Source organism: Callospermophilus lateralis, chromosome 8 (assembly GCF_048772815.1).
Source record: "Callospermophilus lateralis isolate mCalLat2 chromosome 8, mCalLat2.hap1, whole genome shotgun sequence".
NCBI lineage: Eukaryota > Metazoa > Chordata > Mammalia > Rodentia > Sciuridae > Callospermophilus > Callospermophilus lateralis.
The window spans coordinates 133,434,797-133,462,430 of record NC_135312.1 but is presented as its reverse complement, the minus strand read 5'-3'; the positions used below and the strand labels follow the sequence as shown (position 1 = coordinate 133,462,430).

At 37.6% G+C, this 27,634-nt stretch overlaps 1 protein-coding gene across 2 annotated transcripts in view; it reads left to right on the top strand.

The window, feature by feature from the left end:
* Intu (inturned planar cell polarity protein) overlaps window positions 1–27,634 on the top strand; it is a 92,243-nt gene that overhangs the window by 26,536 nt on the left and 38,073 nt on the right. The window contains exons 3-6 of one of the 2 annotated variants that reach the window (XM_076864309.2): window positions 4,458–4,543; window positions 14,393–14,596; window positions 18,677–18,795; window positions 21,758–21,847. In XM_076864309.2, the coding sequence (XP_076720424.2) occupies window positions 4,458–4,543; window positions 14,393–14,596; window positions 18,677–18,795; window positions 21,758–21,847 (499 nt within the window). The remainder of the gene's footprint in view (window positions 1–4,457; window positions 4,544–14,392; window positions 14,597–18,676; window positions 18,796–21,757; window positions 21,848–27,634) is intronic. The other variant, XM_076864308.2, reaches the window with a different exon arrangement.

The window sequence follows — 27,634 nt, the reverse complement described above, 5'->3', positions numbered from 1 at the left end:
AGCTAGGTATGATGGTGGAGTGGTGCTACTTGGGAGGCTGGGGCAGCAGGGCTACAAGTTCTGTTCAAGGCCAGCCTGGGCAACTTAGTGAAACCCTGTCTCAAAATTTTAAAGAAGGGCTGGAGTGTATCTCAGTGGTAGAAGACTTGCTTTGTGTGTGTGAGGCCCTGGAGTCAATCCCCATTGCCACCAAAAAACCCCACAAACACACACACAACAAAGTCTTGCATTAGTTTCTTATCCACTCTCATTAGGAAATATGTTGTTCAGGAAATACGATATTTTTAATCAGATGTTCTGAATGATAGTTACAATATGTGAATTACCATTATTTATGGACTTCTATAAGGGTAGGTTGGGAGGCCTGTAATTCTCTCTTGTTTAGAGCCCATATTTTATGGATGAGGAGTTGAAGTTAAAATGTTAAAAATCATAGCAATAAAATACAGTGTTAGTAAATACACTGGTAGAAAATGTTGACTTCTGAATGTATAAAAGTGCAGTATAGTAACTGTTCAAAACTAGATTTTTCTTTCCTTGAGGTCAAATTTGACTTAAATAATTAAATTTACCTTGCTGTTTCACACATATTTCCCAACTTCTTTTTTTTTTAAATTCTTTTAGTCATTTATGGGCCTTTATTTTGTTCACTTATTTATATGTGGTGCTGAGAATTGAACTTAGTGCCTCACATATGCTAGGCAAGTGCTCTACTACTGAGCCACTACCGCAGATCCATATTTCCCAATCTTTTGGTATATAAATGCCTCCTTCTAAAAAAACTAATGTACTTTTCCCTACTATGCTGCAAATGTTCTGTGAATATCATATCTATCTTCTTGACCATTCATGATCCCTGACTCTTATTTGCTACTCAGCAAAAATTGCTTTGTTTTATTAGATGGGTACATTCGTTTTCTGTTGCTATTATGGCAAATTACCACAAATCAGTGTTTTAAAACAATACAGGTGTATTATCGTGCAGTTCTGTAAATACAGATCTAAAAGTGGGTCTTCCCACACTAAAATCGAAGTGTCCACAAGGCTGATTTCCTTTTGGAGGCTCCAGATGCGAATCCCTTTTCTTGGTCAGCTCTCTGAGGTATTTGCACTCCTTGTCTTGTGATCCCTTCCCCCATCTTCAAAGCCAGCAGCATATCATCTTCCAGTCTCTCTGCTCTGACACTTCTGCCTCTGCTAAAAGACCCTGTTATTACATTAGGACTTCTCAGATAATCCAGGATAATCTCCAAATCTCTTGATTTAATTACATCTGCAAAGTCCCTTTTGCTGTGTGAGTTAACATATTCCCAGATTTCAGGCATCAGAACATGAACATCTTGGAGCTGGGTTCATTACACCCACCACAGTGGAGGATTTTTTTTTTTTTTTTAGTAAAATATGAGCTTTAATTTTTTCTTCATTATAATAGCAAAAACATATGTTCATTGTAGACAGTTTAGAATGTAAAGTTAACATAAAAGAAAAAAGCTCATCTCCAAAGGCAACATTTTGATGTATTACGCTTTCTTTGCCCTACATTTGTGTATAACAATTTTTTTCCCAAAAATAGTGTCTTTCTTTATTAACTTATTCATGTGATACAATGTGGTATTTCAACACATGCAAGCAATATAAAATGATCAAATCAGGGCAATTAGCATGTCCATTACATCAAACATACCTTCTGTCTTTGTATTGGAAGCATGTAAAAATCTTCTATTTTGGAATACATAATAAATTGTAATTTCTTAAGCTGCTTAAAGCTGTATATTCAGTTTATATATAGTTTTAATACAGCAGTAAACAAATTTTTGCATATATTTTTTTCATAGCTATTTGTGCCTCTTCCATATTACATTAGTTGTTAAGAACATGCTGAGAAATCAATACATTTGTCCAAATAGTTAACTTTATTTACAATGAAGAATTAATTTAAGACTATGATTAACTGATTTCACATTTTCTATTTTATTTGATTCTTGAATGTATCCTTTCATAAACTTTCTTCTGATTTCTACCCACTCATAATCCCCAGTTCATTTCCGTTTAGCCTTTGAAATGGAACAGAACACGTGAGCACTGTGTGTTGTTGAGGAAGCTTCCCTGGATGCGTGCTGCCTGCTGCAGTGATGGATGGTGTCCAGGAAGCCCACCTTGTGAGTCACTTCACAAGGTGCTCTGGAGAACTAAAAGAAAACACATTTCTGGGACAATGAGAAGTCAACATAATTCTTCCTTTATAGAATGGGAAATCATTCTATTAAACATTTAAAATATTAGTTATACTTCACTTGCTTTTTAAATTTATTTCCCTATAACTTTCTGATGATACATGTCTCCTATTTTTAGAGAGGTTTGCGCTACATGAAATTACTCCTTAGAACACTCAACTATCAAAATATATTCATTAGAGTTGGGAGGAAAAAGTCATATGGTCTGGGCTTGGTTGGTGCATGCCGGTAGCCCCAGCTGCTTGGAAGGCTAAGGCAGGAGGATCACAAGTTCAAAGCCAGCCTCAGCAAGAGTGAGGTGCTAAGCAACTCAGCAAGACCCTGTCTCTAAATAAAATAAAAAATAGGGCTGGGAATGTGGCTCTGTGGTCAAGTGCTCCTGAATTTAATCTCTGGTACCCCCCCCCCCGCCAAAAAAAATAATAAGTTGCATGGGATTTCACTCAGTGGTCTTTTAGTTTGAAGTACCAAATTTAAAAGGGCCTCACTGTCTTAAGTGTCCTGAGGATGGCATAGTCTATAGATGCCAAAACTCCACTTTGGTCTAAAAGTGAATATATCAACATTCAATGATCATCATGCCTTATTTATTTATTTTTTTTATGGTGCTGGGGATTGAACCCAGGGCCTTGTGCATGATTTAGCTCAGTGCTTTACCAATTGAGCTAAATCCCCAGCCCCTATGTCTTTTCTTTAAAAAAAAAAAAAAATACAGCTGTAAATAATTGATATAATCTCTTACTTCAGAGCAACTAGAGGGGTGTGTTGCTTTTAGTTTGAAGTTTATTTTGGTCTGCAGGGATTTTTTAAGAACCATTCCCAGGTTGCCCAAAGTGCTGCAGTGGTTGACCATCACAGTACATCACATCATACTCGGTACCCAAGGTTGGCACTCTGAACTGAGTTATTCGCTTGAGCATCTAATGCAGGCCTTCATAAACCTTCACAGACAGCTGAGCTCATCCCACTCACTCTACCCTCAACCCTCCTGTATGATAGAGCATCAAGGAGAGGCAGGAAGCAAGAGAGGAACAGTGGTACATAAAATGTCAGCATTGTCTTCTACTTCCCAGCCCTAACAAGGGCCAGGTGATGCCTAGTAGCAGTTTGCATTAAGTGGAGGAACTTTGAACTTGGGGAACACCAACCTCTTGTAAGGAATAATTTTTATGAATAATGGGATAGTGACAAGAAATTATTTTTATATACTGTACAGTGAGCGAACTCAGCCTCTGCTCAAGAGGGAAGCACTGTCTCTGTCATCCAGGCTGCTTGTGCAGACTTACACTTTGAAAAGTTAGTCTAGAACAGAGACTCAGTGCCTTTGCTTGCAGAATGTCCAGAAATGTGAGGCCCATAGAGAACTGTCCACCTACACTATTTTACCTGTGTACATGTTTATTACCCATCTTCCCCAAAGAATAGCTTCAGGAGTGTGGACATTTTGCTTTTTTTCTGATTTCTATCCACACTGATTATATCTTGCCCATAGTAGGTTCTCAATAAATGCTTTCTAAATGAATGGATGCATGTGAGTTATTTGATCTATTTGCTAATGATATATTTTGGAATAATGGGAAAAATAATAGGTGTATTTATATTTCTACCAACACAGCTTATTAGTGTTTTGACATTACCTTTAAATATGTTTTGAAAGTAAATTTTCATTCTAACCTTAATCTTTATTATCAAATTTGAAGACATATATATTTAAAGAAAAGCCATAGGAAAGCAGATTTTTACTGATACATATACTTTGATATAGTCAGAACCTTTTGAAGCAAAGAAATGTTTGTTGACACATCAGTAACAGCAACAAAGGCCAGAGCACATTGAGTTACAGCCTACCACATGGATTTAATTAAAATTTCAGTAATTTTTTTTTAAACTGTGGGACTAGGTGGTTAGATTCAATTTTGTTAAGTGTAGTACTTGTTTATGCTAGAAATCTTACATGTCCTAAGAATGGGAATGTTTATTCCTATAAGTATTCATAGCTTGCATGTAGTTATGACACAACATTGGGTTGCATTGTAAGAGTAGAGTTGGGCATTAACTCTGTCCCAGACACTGTACAATCTTCGACAATCCCTGAGTGTGTGTACAGTGTTTTCTATTTTACTTTGAGGAAGTCAGGATAGCCACTTTTTAATGTTTCAGATCTGCATCTCTTTGGTTTTTGTTTGCTCACACAACTATCTTTTATTGTTATTCCCTTTATAGGTGATGTCCTTGTTGCTGTGAATGATGTTGATGTGACCACTGAGAACATAGAGAGAGTTCTGTCTTGCATTCCTGGACCTATGCAGGTTTGGACATTCATTTTCTTATAGTGAGTTATAGAAATGTATCTTGTACCATTTTCTTTTTTAGGATTCTGAAAATTGTCATATATGATGGATTAGTTACATTTATACTTGGATATTTAACACATTGTAGTTCTTGGTAACATGTTTAGCTTAGGGGTATTGTTCTGAAAAGGGAGAAAAATAGCTATAAATAAAACTCATTCTAAATAAAGCAAAACAGCAACAATAATAAAAACATAATTACCAACTTGCCATTATAACTAACATATGTGCTGATGACATTCTAGTTCCTAGAAGAGCCATTTTCAATAGTCATGGGATTTTTTTATTCTCTGACTTATTAAATTCACTATTGCTATAAAAAGATTTTTAATACTGTTTTATTCTAAGAACAAATCATACTTTTTTTTTGAATTTCTATTTTTTGGTAAAATTTGTTAAACTACTTAATGAATTATTTTTTACTCCTTGTAGATAAAAATAAATTTATTTTATGCTAACTCACTTCAGTATTCTAAACTTACATTTTTTATCACAGATGGCATTTTAGGATATTAGATGTATTTTGGAAGGGCTGTACCTCCTTTTAGGAACTCTTTGTTCTCTTTAGGATGAGAAATTCACTTTCCGTCTTTCTTAGGAGGTGGAGAAGACAATGTATTCAGCTAGGTCAGAGGATCTGCCAGGCAGCGAGAGGGTTAAGTGGTTTGGGGATTGGTTAGGTCGAAGAACAGAATCCTTGAGGGATCAGAACCTTACATGTATGTGTTTTGAGATTCTGAAATAAGCCTGTGAGGAAATTTCTTGTAAGATTTCCCTCATGCCTGCTTCCTTCTCTTAAACACACATGTGCTTTTAGGTACATGTGCAGACTTACACAGATGCTCTATAAATTCAGCTTTTTAGAAATGTGAGGCGAAAGTATTGAAATGACCATGGTAGCCATGACAGTATCGAGTGGAGTGGTTAGAAGACATAGGTGTAGATAGGGTGCCGTTGGAGATATTGACTCTCAGGTGGACACCAGTGACTAGGATAAGGGATTAGGTCTAAGGAGATCCTTGGGCGGTTGGAGGTACTAGGGTACTAGGGGGAGAGACAGCAGCTAACTACCCATCAGTAATGAAGAACTGTCACATTGTAACGACTGAGCGAGCTTCCCCCAAATAAAGTGTCCCTGTGTCAGCTCTGACTGAGGCCCCTCTTCCTTGCCTGTGTCAGTTGCAGGTAGGTTGCCAATATTGCCAGAGCCTAACCACGTCATGTTTATGCAGAATTACTTTATATTTAATTAACAATCACAAATTCATTTATGTACACTTGGCAAAGAAAAAGGAAAGAAGTAATGATTTGAATATTTTTGATTAATTGTACCCACAATAATACATCCTCATTGACTATGCAGTAGGTATCTATTTGTTCAGTTTGCCTCTTATACCATGAGCATCTTGCTGCATTATGTGTTGTTCTGAGTTTAAAGACATATGTTTTACACCACATGGCTCTCAAGTGCCTCGTCTAATGCCAACATGAAGAAATAGCAATTGTTCTGAAGATGAAGGAAAACTGACTGGTTAGGCTTATTGTAGACTGTGCTGTATTACATCATAGCATCGCCTTTTGATGATACACAACTTCAGGATATAATTCCATGATAACTATGTATTATTGAAATATTTTTATTATTTTAGAAAAATATAACTTTTTATTATGAAAGTAGAATTTTCATAATAGAAATTTTGAAAAATTCAAAATAGTAAGGGGAAAATCACTTAGAAACCCACTATGTCAAGATACCTATTGTTTATATTTTGAAGTATTTCATTCTAGTATTTCCTCCTACATGTAAACACTTATTTGTTTTACTGGAAAAATTGGTATTATAACTGTGTCTTTATCAAAAACAAACATCTGTATATAGGCCAATGTATCTTTTTTTGGAAGAGGGTACCAGGGATTGAACCTAGGAGCGTTTAACCACTGAGCCACATCCCTAGCCCTATTTTGTATTTTATGTAGAGACAAGGTCTCACTGAGTTGCTTAGTGCATCACTTTTGCTAAGGCTGGCTTTGAACTCATAATCCTCCTGCCTCAGCCTCCTGAGCTGCTGGGATTACAGCCGTGCACCACCACGCCTGGCTGAGGGCAATGTATCTTTAATAACTATATAAAAGATAGTTTAAATCCCTTTAACTAGAAACCATACTTAATTAGCAGACCACATTTTTCCTTCTTTGTTAAAGGGAGGGTAAATTGTAAGCTCTTCACTACCAGCCATTTCCCCAAGGCCATGTAAACTAGGAATTCCTGGAGACAGGAGTAGGATAGGGAAGGAATGGAGTGTGCCTGGGTGTGGGCCATATGTCAGGTGCTTTGCTTATATCATTTCCTCTGGGCTTTCCCTCACTGTGACTGAATACCTGAGAAAATCAGCTTATCAGGAGAAAACATTTGTTTGGTTCATACTTTCAGTCTGTAGTAGGTCACTTGACTCTCTTGTTTTGGGGCCTATTGTGAAGTAGAACACCGTGGCAGGGAGTGGATTGTGGAGCAAAGTTTCTTATCTCATGATAACTTAAGAAAACAGAGAGGAAGGAACCAGAGCCCCAGTATCCCTTTCAAGCATACCCATCAGTGACCTAACATCCTCCACCCAGGCCCCACCTCCTAAAAGTTCTGCCACCTTCAGATAGTGCTATAGACATGCATATGGGCTTTTTTTTTTTTTTTTTTTTTTTTGGAACCAGGTATTTAACTCAGGGGCACTTGACCACTGAGCCACATCCCCAGTCCTGTTTTGAATTTTATTTATAAACAGGGTCTCACTGAGTTGCTTAACACCTCACCATTGCTGAAGCTGGCTTTGAACCTGTGATCCTCCTGCCTCAGCCTCCCAAACTGCTGGGATTATAGGCGTGTGCCACCACGCCCAGCACACATGGGCTTTTGGCAGACATTTAAGATACAAACCATAGCATTTCATACTTGGACCCAAAGACTCATGTCCATCTTCAGGAGTCCCCAGAGTTTTAGCTATTCCGGCATTACTCAAAAGTCCAAGTCTGAAGTCTCCTCTGAGACTCAAGGCAAACTCAGCTGTGAGTCTCTTCAAAGATTTTACAATTGCAGTGGCACAGGATAGCCATTCCTATTCCTAAAAGAAAGAGTGAGAAAATAATGAGGAGGAATTGGACCAGAGCAAACATTAAATCCTGTAGCTCCATGACTGGCGTCTGAGTCATATATGGTACCTTGAAGACTCCAGAGGGCTTGGGCAGCACCACTCCTGCAGCCTTGCTGACTGCAGCCCGCACAGCCATCTCTGGGGCTGATTCTGCTTGCTGCATGCAACTTCCCTTGGAAGGCATACCACATTCCTGGAATCTCTAACTTCCTGGTCTATTACAACTCCAGCTTCAGTCTCACTGCTTTACTGGGCATAGTCGTTTCAGGGGCTACTTGCAGAGATTCCAACACTTTCACATACCTCTTGACCTCCCAGGATATCCTTTGAAATCTTGGTGGAAACCTCCATGACCCCATAGCTCTTACACTCTGCATGCCTGCAAATTCAGCATCGCATGGAAAACAGCACGGTCTGCCACCTGCGTGACCTCTCCACGGGCCCCTTAAACCTTGGCTGCAGCAGTCCCTGAGTGTTATGCTGGCTGAACATCCTGGAAACCATTCCCTATGGGGCCCTGTGTGAGCAGGGTGCCCTGTGGCTTTCTTCTCAAAGGCAAGTGTTTGAGATGAGTGTGCGCTTTTATATCCTTTAGCCCTCCGTAGTGCCGATTCCTGAGATTCTCTCCAGCATCTTTTCAGTTGTCCATGAGCAAAGCACTTGGCTTCTTTTTAATGACCTTAATCCTCACACCCTCTTTGGCTGCAGCTTTAAACATGCTTCTTTCTGGCCAAACTGCAAGGTTTTCAGATCTTTCTGTTCTGTTTTTTGCTCTCAGTTCTCACTGAAAGCTGGATAAAGTTAACCAGTAATGCCCATGCCATAGTCTGAATTCTGTTCTGCCTTGAAATTTTCTCCATCAGATTAATTAATCCATCACCTTTAAACTCAGCCTCCCACAAAGTCTCAGTGTATGGATAAAATGTAGACAGGCTTTTTTCCCTAAGAATGTAACACAGTTGGCCTCTAGTTTAAGTCCCAATAGACTCTCATTTCCATCTGAAACCTGATGAGCCTGGCTTTTACTTTTCACATTTCTATTAGAATTTTGATCTTCTCAGCCCACACTAAAATTGCTCTCTAAACTCTGCTTACAGTGTTTTAAGTTTTCTCTAGCTTGCTTCTCCACATTTTTCCAAATTTCTCCTGTAAACCAATTCCAAAGACAACTGAACGACGTCATCAAGTGTAGTCACAATAATGACCCCACTTCCTGGTACCTGTTTTCTGATACTTAAGATATAATCCATAACAAACTTATAAGATTCTAGTTATCTATATTACTGTTTTAAGTGTGAGGAAAACGCATTTTGGAGTTCTAATGATTTACCCAAGGTTATGAATAAATAACTGAAACTCGAACTGACCCCAGAGCGTGATCCTCCCATTTCACACTGACCTGTGTAGGTCTTGATGTCTGGATCCCTTTGTTCTTGCTGGGTGTTTTAGTCAGCAGTGTTTCACTGCTGTAACCAAAAGACCTGACAAGAACGATTTTAGAAGAGGAAAGTTTATTTGGTGCTCGCATTTTCAGAGATCTCAGTCCACAGATGGCCAACTCCAGTGCTCTAGGCTGGAGATGCGGTAGAACATCATGGTGAATGAATGAGTTGGAGGAAAGCAGCTCAGGACATGGCACCAGAAGCAGAGAGAGACCTCTGCTCACCAGGAACAAGGTATATACCCGACAGGCATGCCTCTCCACTGACCCCCTCTTCCAGCCACACCCTACCTACCTACAGTTACTACCATTCACTCCCTGACAGGGGATTAATGCTCTGATTAGGTTCAGGTTCTCATAACCCAGTCATTTCCTCTAAACTTTCTTGCATTGCCTCACACATGAGCTTTTTGGGGATTCCACATATTGAAACCATAACATGGGTCAGGACAGGTTAAGGCGGATGTGTCCCAAAAAAGCCATGTTACCTGGTTTGTATCTGTGGCCTTTGTGAGACAGTTATTCAAGCACTAAGAAAGGAAGAATTCCTGTTTATAAGGAATGCCACAGGAAACTTTCTAACATTTAAATCTGGAAATATATAAGAATAATGTTTTAAACGTAAAAGGAGTAAAAGATGGTCTGAAAACTTTTTTAGAGCAGTGTGAAAGAAGAGTTGCCAAGGGAAAGGAGGTCAGACCTCCATTTAAAACCTCACCCAGAACAAGTTTCCAAATGCTTCTGGGTTTCAGTTTCCTCATGTGTGGTCACAGGGTATTTGAGAGGGTAGTCTTTGAGCCCAGTTCCAACTCTACTGTTCTGTGCTTGCTTTTTAAATAGTTTCTGTTGTTGTAAATAGATTCAGAATACCAGAAGGAAATCCAGAGGCAAAGCCTATGTACTTATGAGGTGTCAAAAGCCCAATCATTTCTTTTAAAGTCAAGTTTTAAAATATCCAAAACAGTTTAAAAAACATTAAGATTAAAAAAATAATAATAAAACATTATTATCATGGGGTTGGGTGTACCTCAGGGGTAGAGCATGTTGAGCAAGTACAAATCCCTGGATTTGATTCCTCCCCTTCCCACACCCACACATACATAAATGCTAACACCATGAAACACAAAAAAGTCTGGAGAACTGTCTTAGGCTAAGTCAGACCAGGTGACCTTCAGCCAAATGCAGTAGGTGATCCCTGAATGACTGGATTGTAATGAGGAGCAGTTTGGGAAAGATGGACTTTATTAGATAGTGATGCAGGTTGAGTGCCTCTTATCCAAAATGCTGGGACCAGAAGTGTTTCACATTTTGGATTTTCTTTCAGATTTTGGAATATTTGCATAGACTTTACTAGTTGAACATCTCTAATCTGAATATTCTAAAGGCCCCAGAACTTTTGAAACATTTTGTTGGTGCTCAAAATGTCTAGAACTTTGGAGCATTTTTAGATTTCAGATTTTTGGACTAGGGAACATGCTAAATTTCTTAAGTGATAAATTATATTGTAATTATACAGGATAATAACCTTAGGAGATACATACTTAAGGATTAGGTTTTAAAGTTTTTAAGTTTTAAAATATCAGAACATGGAGGACAGATAATTTCCTGAGCCAATCAGATTTGGTTCCTTGAGAATTTTGACTAAGGAATATAGAAAGCATCTGCCCCTTTTTAGCCCTGGGGAGAGGATGAGACACGTGGAGAGCAGCCCAGATATGAGAAGGACAGCGCAGAATGGGAGGTGGGGCAGTTTCATATCCCAGAGCCTCCCTGGTCTCCTGCAGAGAGGACGCTGGCCAGAGCTGAGAGCATCTGCCGCCTGCGTGAGGGAGGGTGGCTCAGCAGCGAGACCTTGGCAGCCATGATTGTAGGGAGGTGTGGTCGACCTGAGGAAGGCACATCCTCACCTCAGCTGGAGGGATGGAGGAGGGAAGGGCAAACTGCACAAATAGGGAGACAGGAGGTGCCAGGACCATGTCACAGCCCAAAGTCTGTGGAGAAGCAAAGGTTCCAATAACCTAACTTATGTTAGTTAACAAAGGTTTTTTCACATAAAACACATTCTGAATATTTATATGTATTAACCCCTTTTAAAATGTAGCACTTAACTCTTAATTTGGCTGCCTCACCTTTACCATTTTATGAAGGCACCCAGGTTTCTCTACATTTACCATCTACTTTACATATGAGCTTTTTTTTAAATTTTATTTTTTATTTTTTTAATTTTAATTTTATTTTTTAATTTAACTCCCAGTTATTTTATTTTTGTTAATTAGTTGATTACATGTGAGCTTTTAAATGTCTTTCTAAAGTATAATTATTTTTATGTTATGGAGTTTAAAATAGTGACCTGTGTTTTGTTTGGCTCTTGTCATGGTGAGGGGAAAAGGTCCTTGTACCACAGAAAAGAAGTGAGATTGTTTGCCAACTGCAGCAGGAAAGTGATTTTTCAAGTACACATGTCATTTTAACCCAGTGTGGCAAACCAGTCTTAAATTTCAGGTTGTTGCTGCTGCCTGAAGTAAAATCAGTGAAGTTTTAAATCTGCGAGCGAACTCCCTTTTGTTATTTTTGGTGAGAGGCGTACTGTCTTTTAACCCCCCCTTCCATAGGACTAAGCTGGAAGACCCCTCCCTGCTCGAGTCCTGGGCCTTCTCTGTCCCTTCCCTCCTGCTCACCACTGTTGATGTGTCCCCACTAGAGAGGTGCCACCTCCAGGACATCGTCCCTCAGGCCATACTGTGCTGACCTGTAGCCCATGAGGTCCAGACCTCACCCAAATACTCTTTTTTATACCCATTTAAAAGTGGCATCTTTTCAACTCTCACTTCAGCCTGTGTTAATTTTCATTGAAAGACAACCCTTGATTGTTCCCACTTGGGGGGTCTCTAATTTTTTATATTTTTGTTCAGTTTGTTTAATATCTTTTCCCAGAAATATTCTAATTTTTTATTTGGCCTTTTAAAATATAATGTTCAGATACAAAAGGTTTATTTTTTAACATCAGGTTTATAGAAAACAAAAAATTAGTAAAAGTTGATCTTTTCCATTTAAAATTACATTGAATGTTTTGTAAAGAAACATGACTATCATGCCTCAGAAACATTTCATGAAGAACTTCTCTCCTGCTACTTAGTATAAGAATCACTACTGACTACTGGTCTTGATCACTTCATCTTTTTTTCTGAATATATACATATGGATGAATTGAGACTCAGTGTCTCTTATTTTCTACTTCTGTGTTAGTTAGCTTTACATCACTGTTACAAACACCTGAGATAATCAACTTAAAAAGAAAAAAGGTTCATTTTGGCTCACAGTTTTAGACATTCTAGTTCATGATTGGGAAGGTGAACCTATTGCTTTTAGGCCTCTGTGGGAGTGCCAGATGGCAGGAGGGAGCAGCGAGTGATGGAGTAAAACTGCTTGTTTCATGGCAGGGAGCAAAAGAGAGAGAGAGGAAAGCACCAGCTCCCACAGACCACTTAGAGGGCATGCCCCCATTATGTAAAGACCTCTTACTGAGCCCACTCTGGAGGTTTCCATCACCTTCTGGTTTACCCCTGCTGGGGACCAAGGCTTTAGCCACATGGACCTTTGGGGCATATTTAAGATCCAAACTAAAGAGCTAGTGATGTAGCTAGCAGTGCGGCTCGGTGGTAGGGTGCCACCCACCCACCTGAAAACAAATCCAAACTATAGCAACTTGTTTATAAAATAAAGCCTGAGACTCAGAAGAGATGTGTGTTTAACTTAGTCCACTTAAGGCAAAGAATCTTGTGCTTCTGAGATGCCACCATGAGCTACAGATAAGAAAAATTGGATATAACCATAAGCAGTCACTCCTAGCCAACAAAACGGGAGCATGTGTACTTTTTCTTTCGGAAGATTTTATTCATCAAGAAAGATTTATGGTGTAATACTGGTAACAGTTAGATGAGCAGGTAGGGTCTCGTGATTTTTTTTTTAAAGTGTGCTTAACATTTTTGATGAAAATATATAAAGCTCATTTTTAAAAGAGTGACTGTAGGGCTGGGGCTGGGGCTGGGGCTCAGTGGTAGAGTGCTCATAATTGTGTGTGTGAGGCACTGGGTTCAATCCTTAGCACCACATAAAAATAAATTAATAAAATAAAGGTATTGTGTCCATCTATAACTAAAAAAAATTTTTAAAAAAGGAGAGTGTAATGGTAGAATTCATCATGCCTTTTTAGGTTGACTTTGAAAATGGTATCTCTTGCAATAAATTTATTAAAATAGGAATTATTATTTTATTAATAAATATTCTAACCCAAATATACCTTACTGCAAACAATTTTATCTGCTTTTAAATATTGATTAGTTTTCTTTGTTCTTAAACAAGAATTTGTCCTTTTCCTTTAAAAGTTTAACTTCATTTTAAAAATATTATCGGACCTTGATGTTTAAATTTTAAACTTTATTGATTGTCATCATTAGAATGTCCGTAGATACTTACCTTGTACTTACATAGCTTGTGATGATGTCCTCATTACACACAATTGACTTTTTAGTCAAGATACACACTGGGGCGTCCTCAAAATGAGAGGGTTATCCTGGGCCAACGTTTCAAGGAATCATTGAGGAGTGGAAGCCACCTTTTAACAGCTCGAAAATGGCCACATTCTGGATTCTTAGCAATCTGGATAACAAGCCACGAAATGAAGTGTCTTGATAAAATTGACAGATAATCTTTATCGGGCCATGTTCCAAGGTCCAGCATGGTGATGGCTTTTTACCCTCTTAGCCTTTGTTTTAACGGACCCCCAAGGATGTCTGAGAGAAGCGTGTTTGAGTGGAGAGCCGACTGGCTGAGCCAGGCCACTTTCCATCCTGAATCCCTTCCTTCCTCCTCCTCAGCTGGCTGGGCCTTCGACAGTCGCAGTGTGCTGTTGCCCTCTGCACTGTCACAGCGTCTGATTTCTGTTTTTTCACAATCCTTATGTTTGTGTGGTCACCGATTAAGTTTAAGTTAATGGATGTTTTTGCAGAGCATTGTATCCTTCCTCACTCAATAAACACCTGTGGTTGTTTGGGCCAGGCCCTATGTAAGGAGCTGTAGCTGGAGATGCCGAGAGAACACACAGCCCTGCCATCAGGACCTTCCATGGGTGATCTAGCCACGTGTGTGCAGCTCACCTTCCTTGGGGAAAATGCAGCTAATTTTGCCTTGTGGAAAACCAACACCTTGTTTTAATTTTTAAAGGTGAAACTGACATTTGAAAATGCGTATGCTGTAAAAAAGGAAACAAACCAACTAAGAAAGAAGAAGGCACAGTCTAACACAAATGATTTAGTCAAACTGCTGTGGGGAGAAGAGGCTGGGAGCATCCCGAAGAATACGGTGAACTTGCCTCACATCATCATGTACCTCACGCTGCAGCTCGACTCGGAGATCTCGAAGGAAGAGGTGAGTGACTTGGATGTAGCAGCGGGAGAAGGACCTTTTACTGTCTTCCTAGTAAATGAGCATTTTTTATTTGAAGAAGAAACTACAAGGAATTAACTGTGTTTTATTATTATTATTTAAAACTGTATACTTTATATTCCTATATATATGAATATCTCACACTACACGTTTTTAAAATAAAAATGAATCAACTATTCAGTTATTTTAAGCAGTAGGAAAAGGTGAAAGGAGAAGGTGTTGTTGCAGTACTTCTAGAAGCTAAGGACCTATGGTTTTTTTTTGTCAGCTTTATTGAGAAATTACTTATATATAACAAATTTAAACAATTTCAAGTGTGCAATTTCAGAAGTTTCCACACATTTGTGCACTTGTGTAAGCAGTATCGCACTCCCTATGATATGGAGCATCTTCATCACCCCGGAGAGTTCCTGGTGCCTTTTTCAGGCATTGTCCTTCCTGCTGGGTACAGGTAGTGCTAACATTTTTTTCATAGGTTGTAAATAGTTTTGATGTCTTTTACACACACACACACACACACACACACACACACACACACACACGTATGTTTGTAGTGGGGATTGAACCCAGGGGCACTTAATCATTGAGCCCCATCTCCAGCCCTTTTTATATTTTTATTTCAAGACAGGGTCTCGCTGAATTGCCCAGGGCCTCACTAAGTTGGCTGAGGCTGGCTTTGAGCTCATGATCCTCCTGCCTCAGCCTCCTGACCCACTGGGATACAGGCATGTGCCAACATGCCTGGCTTATATTTTTAAAATTCATTTCTCAGTGTTTCTTGAACACATTTTTTTGGACTTTTTTTCTGTCTTGCTAGTAAATTGAGTCCTTATAGATTCTGGATATTAACTCCTTGTCAGATGTTTAGTTTGCAGATCTTTTCTTCCATCCTATAGGTTGTCTCATAGTCGTGTTGATGGTTTCCTTTGCTGTGCAGAAGCTTATTAGTTTGATGTAGTTCCATTTGTCAACTTTTGCTTTCATTGTCTTTTGTTTGGGGCCTTGTTTAAAAAAAAAAATTAAAAAAATCTTGGCTCAGCCTAATATTCCAAGACATTTCTCCTGTTTTCTCTTAGTAGTTTCATAGCTTTGAATCTTATATTTAAATGTTTATTGGCCTATAGTTTTCTTCTTATTTTTCCTTGTGTTTTTAGTTATCAGGGTAATGCTGGCCTCATAGGATGAGTTTGGAAGGACCCGCGTCATCATTTTTTTCCTTTTTAAGAAAAACATAGTATTCTTCATTAAAAAGTTGGTAGAATTCACTTGTGAGCCATCAAGTCCTGGACGTTTCTTCGATGGTATACTTTTTATTACTGATGTAATCTCATTGCTGATTATTGTTCTTGTCAGGTTTTTTAACTTCTTCATGATTCAAGGTTTTGCCACCCTACAGTAATGCCACGGGCTGGTATTATGGATCTTTGGGAGACATTAGGATTCAACCATTAACGGTAAACATTAGGATCTAAACCTCACATCTTTGAGGATCTTTGTCTAAACTTACTGCTCGCGTTTATCTTGTGAATCCTGTGGTTCTAAAGTGGGAATGCTTTCCTTCAGGGAGAACTTGCTTCTTGGGCTCCTGCCCCCAGCCCCGAGCACTTCAGCCTTCCTTGAGGTCTCTGCTTAAAGTCGTGGTCCTCAGCTCAGCTCATCTACTTGCTGCTAGCCCAGGGCTCGGAGTTTTGATCAAAGCTCCTGTGGACATCAGTCCTCAGGACAACCCTGCTGTGGCCTATTGCCCTGAATTCAGAACTTCTAAGGCCCTGCTTGCTTTGCAGTGAAAGGGAATGTTGGAAGAATGTGGGCAGAGGCCCTTGGGAACCTCTGTTTTCTTGCATGCACGCAATTCAGCAAGAGTTTTGCCCCAGCGTCTGGTTTTACAAAATGAGAGTCTCTGAAAGCATTTACTTTACCATAATGCACCAAATAGAAGTGACATTTTCAATGCCAAAGCCATTTATTCCAAGAGATATAGTTCTCTGTGTTGCTTCTTATGTTAGAATTTAATATTTGAAATGGCAAAGAAGATATTCATTCATATTTTTGCAATTTTCTATTTTCTGAAAAATACATAGAGAGTTGGAGTTAGTAATTCTAATTTCTTGTATTATTGGCTCCTTATATCTTTTAAAACAAGTGAGGCATTTAAGCATTTGTTATATAAAACCCCCAGCAAATTTCAGGAATAATTGTATCCAGAATCTCTCCAGGTCATTTTGTAGTGGGAGACTGCTAAGACCTTTTGTTGTCCTCGCCTTTCTTTTCCTGGGAAAGTGTGTGGATATTTCACAAATGAACAGGTCTGTCTGCTGCCAGCCCTGTATCAACACTGTAATTAGGATAGGCTTTTTATTCATACTGAACAGAGTGGAAGTTGCTGCAAATGCATGCTACTAGAAATTGCTTAAAAATACAGCTAATTAAATTGGTGAGTAACTGTAGAGCTTGCCAGCACTTTCCTACTGAGCGTGTAAAACCAGAATGGAGGGTCTCAATTGACCTTTTTTAACTAGTATATTTTACAGTGAAATGTCAAAGGGTCATTTTGGTTTTTTTATGAGTTACATGTGTGATAAAAACTTTTTTTCTTCAATCTTGGAGAATAAAGACTATAAATTGAGAGATTTCAAAAACTAATCAAAGACTATTTGTTTAAAACAATGTTTGGTATTTTTATCTAAATGCAATTAAAGTATTCATTGGCCAAGGTTTAAACTTATCAAGTACACATAACAGTAGATCTTAATGTTTGGCTTAATTTTTACAGATAACAGAGTGGTTGGTAACTGTTTTACACTGAAAATATTGCAAAAAATTTAAACTGTGAGGCAGAGTGTATTTTGCCAACGTATCTCATAACAATTTGCATATATTGAAGTATTTTGTGCTTAGTAAGAAACAAAAGCAGAAAAGTCCAAATTTATCCTGATTTATTTGTCATAATTTAAAAATTGCCTTGGACACAGTGTCATATTGCTTGTATAAAGAGACCAAATCAAGTTGTTTAATACTCTTTACAGAGATGGAGAACCAAGGGAAAAAAGGTAGATATTTAAGGGGTTCAGGTTTTCAATTGTGGCCATATTAAATTTATGGATGTAGTCATTAAATAGTAACTGGAAATTAGTCTGAGTTCCCCATGGTTTCTATCTAGAAATTTTTATTTTGCCTGCTTTTAATTAGTCTTGTGAGAAAAATAGTTGTTTCCTTAAAAGCACAAAAGTGAGAAACAAAATGGTTCATCTCTTTTAAAAAGTGTTAGCACAGTGCACAGCCTGATTTTGAAATATGCTGTTTTATTTTGTAAAAGCTATTTTTTTTTTCCTGGAAACGTGCTCTGCTTAAAAATAGAAAATTATTAAGCATTTTGTGATTTATCTTATAGATTAGTATTTCCCATAATGTAAAACAAAATGTGCTCTCTTTTAATGTTTGAATTAATATTAATTTGTGGTATGCAAACTCTTTCAAATTTATGACAAATAGGATTTTATAATATCATGATTTTTTTTCTGTGTGTACGACTTTAATTTCATCTTATATTCTTATTTTGTAAGCTTAATTGCTGATTTTTATTGATTTTAAATAAATATTTAATAATTTTACCAAAATGGATAAAGATGATCTTTTAAAAGGCAGTATGAAAGGCACTTCATTTAAGGACTCCTAAAAGTTGTATGTGGTGTGTGTAGCTGTATAACTCTGGAAGATGGAAATGTCTGTGTAATGAAATACAATAAAATATTAGTATTAGAAATTACTGTTAAGATTCAAATTTAAAACATTTTGAAATTAAATTAATTATAATTTTAATAATCAGTACCCTAGTATATATTTTGGTACCATGAGCAATTGGCAATCTCTAACCAATTTTCAAATGCTAGTTAATGTGTTCAAATTCCAAGCATACTTCTCTCCTTGTGTTTGAATAAAACTCACACTGAAGTCAGAATTCTTTTTTGTTTTGTTCTTAATACAAAGTCTGAACCATCCATGACAAAAATAATGGCTGGAAATTCAGGAGGGTTATCATTTCTGTTTCCTTTCATTTAACAGCAGGAAATTCTTTATCACTATCCAATGTCTGAAGCATCTCAGAAGCTTAAAAGTGTGAGAGGAATTTTTCTTACACTCTGTGACATGCTGGAAAATGTAACTGGGACACAGGTTACTAGGTAAAATTTTTTATTTAGCTTTAACTACATTTCTTTCAAGTTCTTTTCTTTGATTCTAACAAAATGCTAAATTTATCTATCATACAAATATACTTTTATCTATAAGATAGATACCTATACTGATATATAGGATAGGATGTCTGAAGAATTTGGTTTCATCCAAATTGTTTCCACCAGCCATCTATTAAATTTAGAGTGTAGGTTTCCAGTATATTTGGATCTAGTGTTTCATACTTTAATGGTGGAGTTGGGCTAATGACCTGTGTTTCTTCATAAAGGTCATGTCTTTTAAACATGGCATTATTATGAGTCTAGGCTTCATGTTTTTATCTCAATGGCAATGCCTTTCAGAACACTGAATTTTTCATATAATTAGAAAATAATCTATTCTTAAAACAACAATATAAAAATACAGAATACTTTAAGAGGAATATTCAGGAAAATTGTCATCTGTGAGGTTTATTCAGTGATGGATAAGCAAGTCTAATGCCAAATAATTTTATATGTATACACACACACACACATATATATATACACAAATATACATATATTTTATATATATGTAAATATATATACACACACACATACATGTGTATATACACACGTGTGTGTGTGCGTGTGTGTGTGTGTGTGTGTGTGTACATATATATATATATATATATATATATATATATAAACATAGTCAGTAACAGAGCCATTCCACTTTGATTTATCAAGTCCTGACTGAAATGCCAGGGCCTTTGAGATGAGAAAGCTCAAAATTTTTGAATTTTTTTTCCTCATAATTTTTTCTTCCTTAATATTTTAACAATTTTAGAGTTTAAAAAAAAATTTTATTTCAAGTTTTAAGGTTCCTCATATTAATGATAAAACACCAAGTTAGATTTTCTAGGCTTTAACTTCATTTCCCATCTTCTGGTACAAGTGACGCTTCTATGATTTTATAAGAGGTAGGATCTATAGGACAATAGGAAGAAGAATGAATGACCTTATTTTCCTAAGTAAAATTCATGTTTAACTCTCTGGTTTAGGTATGATATATATAGTTCATCTTCAGGACAGTATTACCCAAGGCTCCATTTAATATATAAATTCACATTCATAAAAGCATACTGCAGGACTGTTTTTATTTTTATTTTTGCCCTGCTGGGATTGAACCCAAGGCATTCTAGGCAAGTGCTATACAACTGAGCTACTTCCTTAGCCTGTTGTTTTTTTTTTTTTTTTTTTAAACCACCTCTATTGAGCTATTGTTCATAAACAATATATTTCAGCCATTTAAAAAGTGCACAGGTAAGTGGTTTCAAGTGTATTGACAGATGTGTGCAGCCATCACTAAGGTCAATTTTAGAACATTTTAATTGCTTCAAAAAGAAACCTTATGCCAGGTGTGGTGGCACACACCTCTAATCCCAGCAGCTCTGGAAGCTGACATGGGAGGATCACAAGTCCAAAGCCAACTTCAGCAATTTAGCGAGGCCCTGTCTCAAAATAAAAAATAAAAATGGGTTGAGTATGTGGCTTAGTGTAAGTGCCCCTGGGTTCAATCCCTGGTTACACGCCCCTCCCAAAAAAGAAAGAAACCCCATTTCCTTTATAATCAGCCTGTCTTCCCCAAGCCAAGCCCTAGGCTAATCTGCTTTCTATCCCTAAGAATTTCCCTATTCCAGACTTGTTATTTGATTGGAATCGTATGATGTGTGGTTTCTAGTGACTGGCTTCTTTTCATTTAGCATAATGTTTCATGGTAAAGTCCCCATTTATAAAGAAAGTTTGTTTGGAGTGACTCCATGTAGATTTGCTTTCCCCCTTGATTGTATAGGATAAATGTCATTTTAATTAATAGTTAGATCTTGTTATTAATAATTAGGTATGGAATTAAAATGCAGAAAGTAGTAAATACAGTTAGAAAAACTTTTGAGGAAGTGAATAGGAAAATTATTATTTTGGTGGTTCCTTAACAATTTTTAAATTCTAATAATATTAATATGACCATAAGTCTGATATTTGTGCAGAAGTGTATTTATTTTAAAACTTCATTTGAAAACAAAAATTATGTTCTTTTGGGATAAAAAATCTGTTTAATAACTCATATTTAAAATCCCACACACTTGGGCTGGGGTTGTGGCTCAGAGATGGGGCGCTTGCCTAGCATGCGTGAGGCACTGGGTACAATCTCCAGCACCATGTAAAAAAACTAAAATACACAAAATAAAGGTATTGTGTCCATATACAACTAACAATATTTTTAAAAAATTTCCCACACACTCTTTTCTCTGTATTTCCATAGTTATTATCACATCTCTTTTGAGAACACATTTAATTTTTTTAGCTTTGTGAAACAATTGAGGTACAATAAACTGAACATGTGTAATATATTCAGTTTTATCAATTCTGGCAGTTATAGAGATCACTAAACCACTACCACAGTGAATATCTCCATCACCCCAAAAGTTTCCTTGAGAACAAGTTTAAACCTGATATATGTTTTTGTTACTTATTTATAGTCTGTGTTTCCTATTGAATTATCATCTTCTAAGCTGGGATCATGTCTGCTTTCCTTCCTTTGTATTATCTTTAGCAAACCACGCTCATGAATAGGCAGTCACAAGAGCTTTATTAAATTGACAAACGGGGATGGATGGCTTTCTTTTGAAAAAAGTTGTGCATAGTCACTTGAGTTAACAAAAGAATTTCAGCTTTTTAAAAATGCTGAGTCTACTTTTTTCTGGCCTAGAATTTGTTGGGTTGTTTCTGTTTCTGTTTTTAAAATAGTTTAGAATGTATTTTGTCGTCATATAATTCCTTGCCTTTTCTGTGTGGCAGTTAGTTATATGCCAAGAAATTTACTTATTGAGTATTCAGTTCTTAAATCATACCATATGTAATTTTTTATGGGTACTTTTTATAAATTTATGACATTAAAAATATTCTAACTTTATTTTAAACTTATTTTTCTTAGCTCATCCCTCCTTTTAAATGGAAAACAAATTCATGTGGCTTATTTGAAACAATCTGACAAGTTGTTGTTAATTGGTTTGCCTGCTGAAGAGTAAGTTGACATTTTTGTTTACATTAAAATTATTTCTAAAAAAAAATTAACAAAACCTGTTTCATTAAAATTGACATTTTTGTCAAACTGTAAGCTGCTTAAACATTTTTATGCTTTAAAGGTATGTTACTTAGTGAGATAGTTGTCTGTCTCCAGTGTGAACACTATAGAAAGGTGCCATGGAGGCCCACCTGGACCAGTTAGTAAAGCTGGGTGCTCAAGACACTTCCCTTCATTGTGGCCAGTACAGAGTTGGCCGAGAGATGATCTGATCCTCTGCTCAATTTTTTGCCAGTACTATGGTTTGGATTTGGCATGTTTGCAACTTTTTTTAACTGTTGGAGAATTTGAAGAATTAAAGGACAGCAGGAGGGTGTTTTACCCTAATGTTGTATTCTCTGACAAAAGAATGACTTCTCTATTGCTGTTTCTTTTATCATAGTCTTCTTTTATCATAGCTTCCCTCGTAATTTTTTTAAAAAATTTTTTTTAGTTGTAGATGGACACAATGCCTTTATTTTTATGTGGTGCTGCGGCTTGAACCCAGTTCCTCACATATGCTAGGCAAGTGCTCCACCACTGATCCACAACCCCAGCCCCTTCTTCTTAATTTTTTTTGCAAGTGTTTTGAAATATATATCATATTAGTAGTTGGAAATAAAAATAGTATTGACATTTATAATGAAATGGCCACTAGCCCAGGGACTGCATTAGATCCCTTTACATTTATGAATCTCATTTAACCTTCAAAATCAGCTCCAGATACACTAGTGATTGCTGACTCCATTTTACAGATGAGGAAACTAGAACCAAGAGAGGATTAAATAATTTGCCAGAGGTTATATAGTTAGCAAGAGGCAAAATTGGAAATTGAATAAGGGTCTGTCTGAATTTTACTACACTGACGCTGTAATGTCATAGAAATCAGAAACCAAGCAGGAAACAGAATACAACATGGAGAGCAGCCCCAAGGAGATCGATTTAAACTACTGTTAGAATGGTTGTATATTCCTGTTCGGTGATTCTTTTTTAACATTGAGATATGTTTATTAAACACAGAAAGCTAAGATTCAAATTTATATGCAGCTAACACACAGAAAAAACTGAACACCTACTCTGTAACAGTCTCCAAAAAAATGTAAGGGTAATTTTGGGCTGAGGATATGGCTCAGCAGTAGACCTCTTGCTTGGCACGCATAAGACTCTGGGATTGATTCTCCAGGACCAAAAAAAATCAAAGCTCACAAAACTTAGCAATAATTCAAACCCAAATAGTGATCATTTATTATCTTATAATGGTTGAGATAACAACACTTTAGGAGCAACACGGTGGGTGGTTCTAGCTCAGGGTCTCTCTCAAGGTTGCAGTTCAGTGTAGGGGAGGGAGAGTCATCTGAAGGCTTACCTGGAGCTGAGAATCTGTTTCTGAGGTGGCTGTCACCCATGGCCATTGTCAGGAGGCCTTAATTCCTTGCCATATGGACCCCTGCATAGAGCTACTTGTGTGTCCTCAGAGCACATCAGCAGGCTTCCCACAAAGCAAGTGGTTCAAAAGAGAAAAGGGCATAGACTGTCATACTTTATGGCTGAGTCTTAGAAGTGACACTCTGTCATTTCCACCACATGCTATGGTTGTTAGAGTTTTCTAAATCCAGCTCACACTCAAGGAGAGGAATTGATCTTCACTTCTTGAGGATATGATCTTCACTTCTTGATGGTCTGTTTTACCATCATATGTAGGAACTCAAGAGTTGGCTGCAGTAAACAATTTCAAAATGTTTGTGTTTTGAAGGTGACTTTAGTTTGGGACAGAAAGAGAGACAATGTATCATAAATGTGGAGTTCAAATTCTTTAACAGGAAAGGATAATAGTACTTTGACATACACACTAGATGACAGCACTTTTTTATTTCCCCATTTTATTCTTGGTGTATTATAGTTGTACATACTGATAGGATTTTTGTTACATATTGGTACATGCACGTAGTATACAACATAACAATATAACTTGGCCAGTATCACTTCCCAGCACTTTCCCCGGTCTCTGCATCTCCCACCCCTTGGTCCCTTTCCCCTACTCATCTCTCTTTGATTTTCATGAGATCGACCCCACCCCCCGCTTTCTTTTCCTTTTTCCTCTCTAGCTTCCACTTGTGAGAGAAAAAATACCTTCCTTGACCTTCTGAGTTTGAATTATTTCACTTAACATGGTCGTCTCTAGTTCCATCCATTTTTCCTGCAGATCACATAATTTCCTTTTTCTTAGAGCTCAGTAAAACTCCATTGTGTATAAGTACCACATTTTCTTGATCCATTCCTCTATCGATATTCACCTCGGCTGGTTCCACAGTTTGGCTGTTGTGAATTGTGCTGCTCTAAACATGGGAGTGCATGTGTCACTGCAGTGGGATGACTTTGATGCTCTAGGATAAATAAAGAAGTAGTGTAGCTGGGTCACACAGTAGTTCCATTCCTGTCCTTTTGAGGAACCTCCATAATGGTTTCCATGGTGGTGGTAGTACTTCACAGTCTCACCAACAGTGTGAAAGTATTCCTTTTTCTCTGTATCTGTTTGTATTCTTGATGGCTGTCATTCTGATGGGAGTGAGGTGAAGTAGTTGAAACCTCTGTGTAGTTTTGATTTGAATTTTCCTAATGGCTAATGATGTTGAACATTGTTTCATATATTTGTTGATCATTTGTATTTCTTCTTTTGAGCAATGTCTGTTTAATTTGTTTGCCCATTTATTAATTGGGTTATTTGATTTTTTGATATAAAGTTTTTTGAGTTCTTTATATACTCTAGATATTAATCTTCTGTCAGAAGAGTAACTAGCAAAGATTTTCTCGCATTCTGTAGGATCTCTCTTCATGTTCCTAATCGTTTACTTGGCTGTACAGAAGCTTTTTAAATTGATGCCCTCCTTCCCCCATTAACTCTTGGCATTGTTTACTGAGCTTTCAGGGTCCTGTTGAGAAAGTCATCACTTTTGCCTAAAAGCTGGAGTGTTGGGCTGGGGTTGTAACTCAGTGGTAGAGCACTTGCCTAGCATGTGTGAGGCCCTGGGTTCGGTCCTCAGCACCACATAAAAATTAATACATAAAGGTATATATAAAAACAAAACAAAACAAAAGCTGGAGCGTTGAACTTATGTCTTCTCCTAGAAGCTACATAGTTTCTAATTCCTAGGTCTGTGATCCATTTTGAGTTGATTTTTGTTCAGGGTGATAGGAAAGGGTCTATTTTCATTCTTCTACATATGGATAACCAGTTTTCCTAGCACCATTTGTTTAAAAAGTCTGTCTTTTCTCCATTGTATGTTTTTGGCACCTTTGTCAAGGATCAGATGATTCTATCTGTGTGGGTTTGTCTGTGGGTCTTCAGTTATGTTCTGTTGGTCTCTGTGTCTGTTTTTATGCCAGTACATACTGTTTTTGTTACTATAGCTCTGTAGTATAATTTGAAATCAGAGATTGTGGTGCCTCCAGCATTGCTTTTTTGGCTTAGAATTGCTTTGGCTATTTTGGGTCTTTTATTCTTCCAAATGAATTTCAGAACTGTTTTCTAGTTCTGTGAAGAATGTCATTGGTATTTTTTTTGATGAGGATTGCATTGAATCTGTATATTGCTTTGGGTAAAATGGGCATTTTAATAATGTCCTCCTATCTATTCACTTTCAGCCTGTGACTGTCTTTGCCTGCAAGGTGTGGCTCTTGCAAACAACATATAGTTAGGTCTTGTGTTTTAATTCCCAGCCTATATCTTTTAGTTGGAGAGTTGAGACCACTTACATTCAATGTTATTAAGAGAGATGTGTAATAATTCATGCCATTTTGACTTATGTCTAATGTTTAATTTGGTTCTGTTTCTCATTTGCTTAGCTACTCTTCAAATGAGATTCGTTCATTTGTGGCCTCTGGGGTTTTGTTTTTGGTTTCTTCTGTGTGGAATATTTCTTAAGTAAGTTCTGTAGTGCCAGTTTAATATGAATTCTTTTAGTTTCTGCTAATCTTGGAAGGTTTTCTCCTCTTCTTTGATTTTGAAAGATAACTTCGTTGGATATAGAAGTCTTGGTTGACAGTTTCTTTCTTTCAGGATTTGGAAAACAAGTCCTTTGAATTTGTACTGAGAAGTCAGAAATGATTTTTCAAATTTTTTTTTTATATTTATGTTTTAGTTGTAGTTGGACACAATACCTTTATTTATTTACTTTTATGTTGTGCTGAGGATTGAACCCAGTGCTTCTCACATGTGAGGCAAGTCCTTTACCACTGAGCTACAGCCCCAGCCCCTCTTTTATTATTTTCCTGAAGAGGTTCGCCATTCCATTAGCCTGCATGTCAAAGCCCTTCTCAATTTCAGAGAATCTTAAATTTGGTCTCATAATGTTGTCTTGGAGTCTATATTCTGATTATGGTTCCTTCTTTTCTTTAATGCTGTCTGAATGTTCAAGGCTGGCCACTCTGTCTTCCAGCTCTGCGATTCTGTCTTCAGCATGGGCTACTCCATTAGACTTTTACTGGTGGGTAGGACATGGGTCTAATCAGGTTCAGGGTCTTCAACAGTGATGTCTGCTCTGAAGAGATGAGATAAGCACACTTCCAGGGCTTGACAGTTGCTCATCTCTATCAGAAGTCTGGATCTCAGGAGCCTCCCAAGAATTCTGCTCACAGGTCAGGAAGCTAATCCTTTACATATTCTGCTACCCAGGAAACAGCCCTGCCAGGCTTGGTCCTGAAGGTATTCACACCTGCCTGTTCAGATTCCTCACTTGCTTTAGCTTGTTATGTGACCCCCAGATTGAAAGGAGAAATTAAGTGGGTTCCCTTCACTTTTCGACTTGAATCCCCCTTTGGACAGTCTTCTCCGTGCCTGTTTCACTTCTGTCTGGTAGGTAGACTTTAGGCCACATGGCAGGCACTTGTTGGGATGTTCTGCATGTTTGCCTGATATCCTGCTCTCAGAAGCTGCAGTATGGCTGCCTCGAGCTGCCTCCTTCTCAGCTGCCCGCAGCCATTGGGAAAAAGCATATAGTGCATCGTGTTGCCTCTGGATTGGCCAAGTTCAGGCCTCTTTTCTTGTCTCGGGATTTTCTGTACCAAATCTGTGTTTCCTCTCTCTCCTTCTGTGATGAATCAGTGTCACTAAAGCTGCCACTGCCATAACAGCTTGGCTCCAATATCTTCTTTTTCTTTGTTTAATGTACCTAAATTTCCTGAGTCTCTAAGACACTATGATTGTCCAATATTGAATTTTAGTGAAATTCTTCTTTTGCCCACCTCACTAAGGAGCAGTACTCCCGCTACTTGAATCCTGAGCCATGGAGCAACTAGGAATACAGTCTTCCTCTAGCCTGGTGACATCTTGAATCCTGGTGACAGTGCTTATAAACAGCTAATGTGTGTTTTGCTGCCTAAAAAGGGATTATAATGACCTGAGGCTAAGAGACTTCACTTTGCCAGAAGGTTGGATTATGAAGAACTAATAAGACTTGGAGAACATCCAGAATAAGATAATTTATGATGTGATATCAGACAGAGTAAGACATTTGTCTTTCAGACTTTTGTTGTAGCCACCACCCCCCCCAAAAAAAAGGCAAAATAGGGGAAAGAGAAAACACTGAAGGCCACATGGGCAGATGGGGAGGAATGATAGCTCACCCAAGGAACTGAGCAGAGGCACTTATCTGCATGTTGATGGTATCTGCTATTAGGCACACGTTTCCACAAGAAATTTTATCCTGGAGCTAAAAAAGGACGGTTACTGCTGAGGTCCCATAGGTGTAT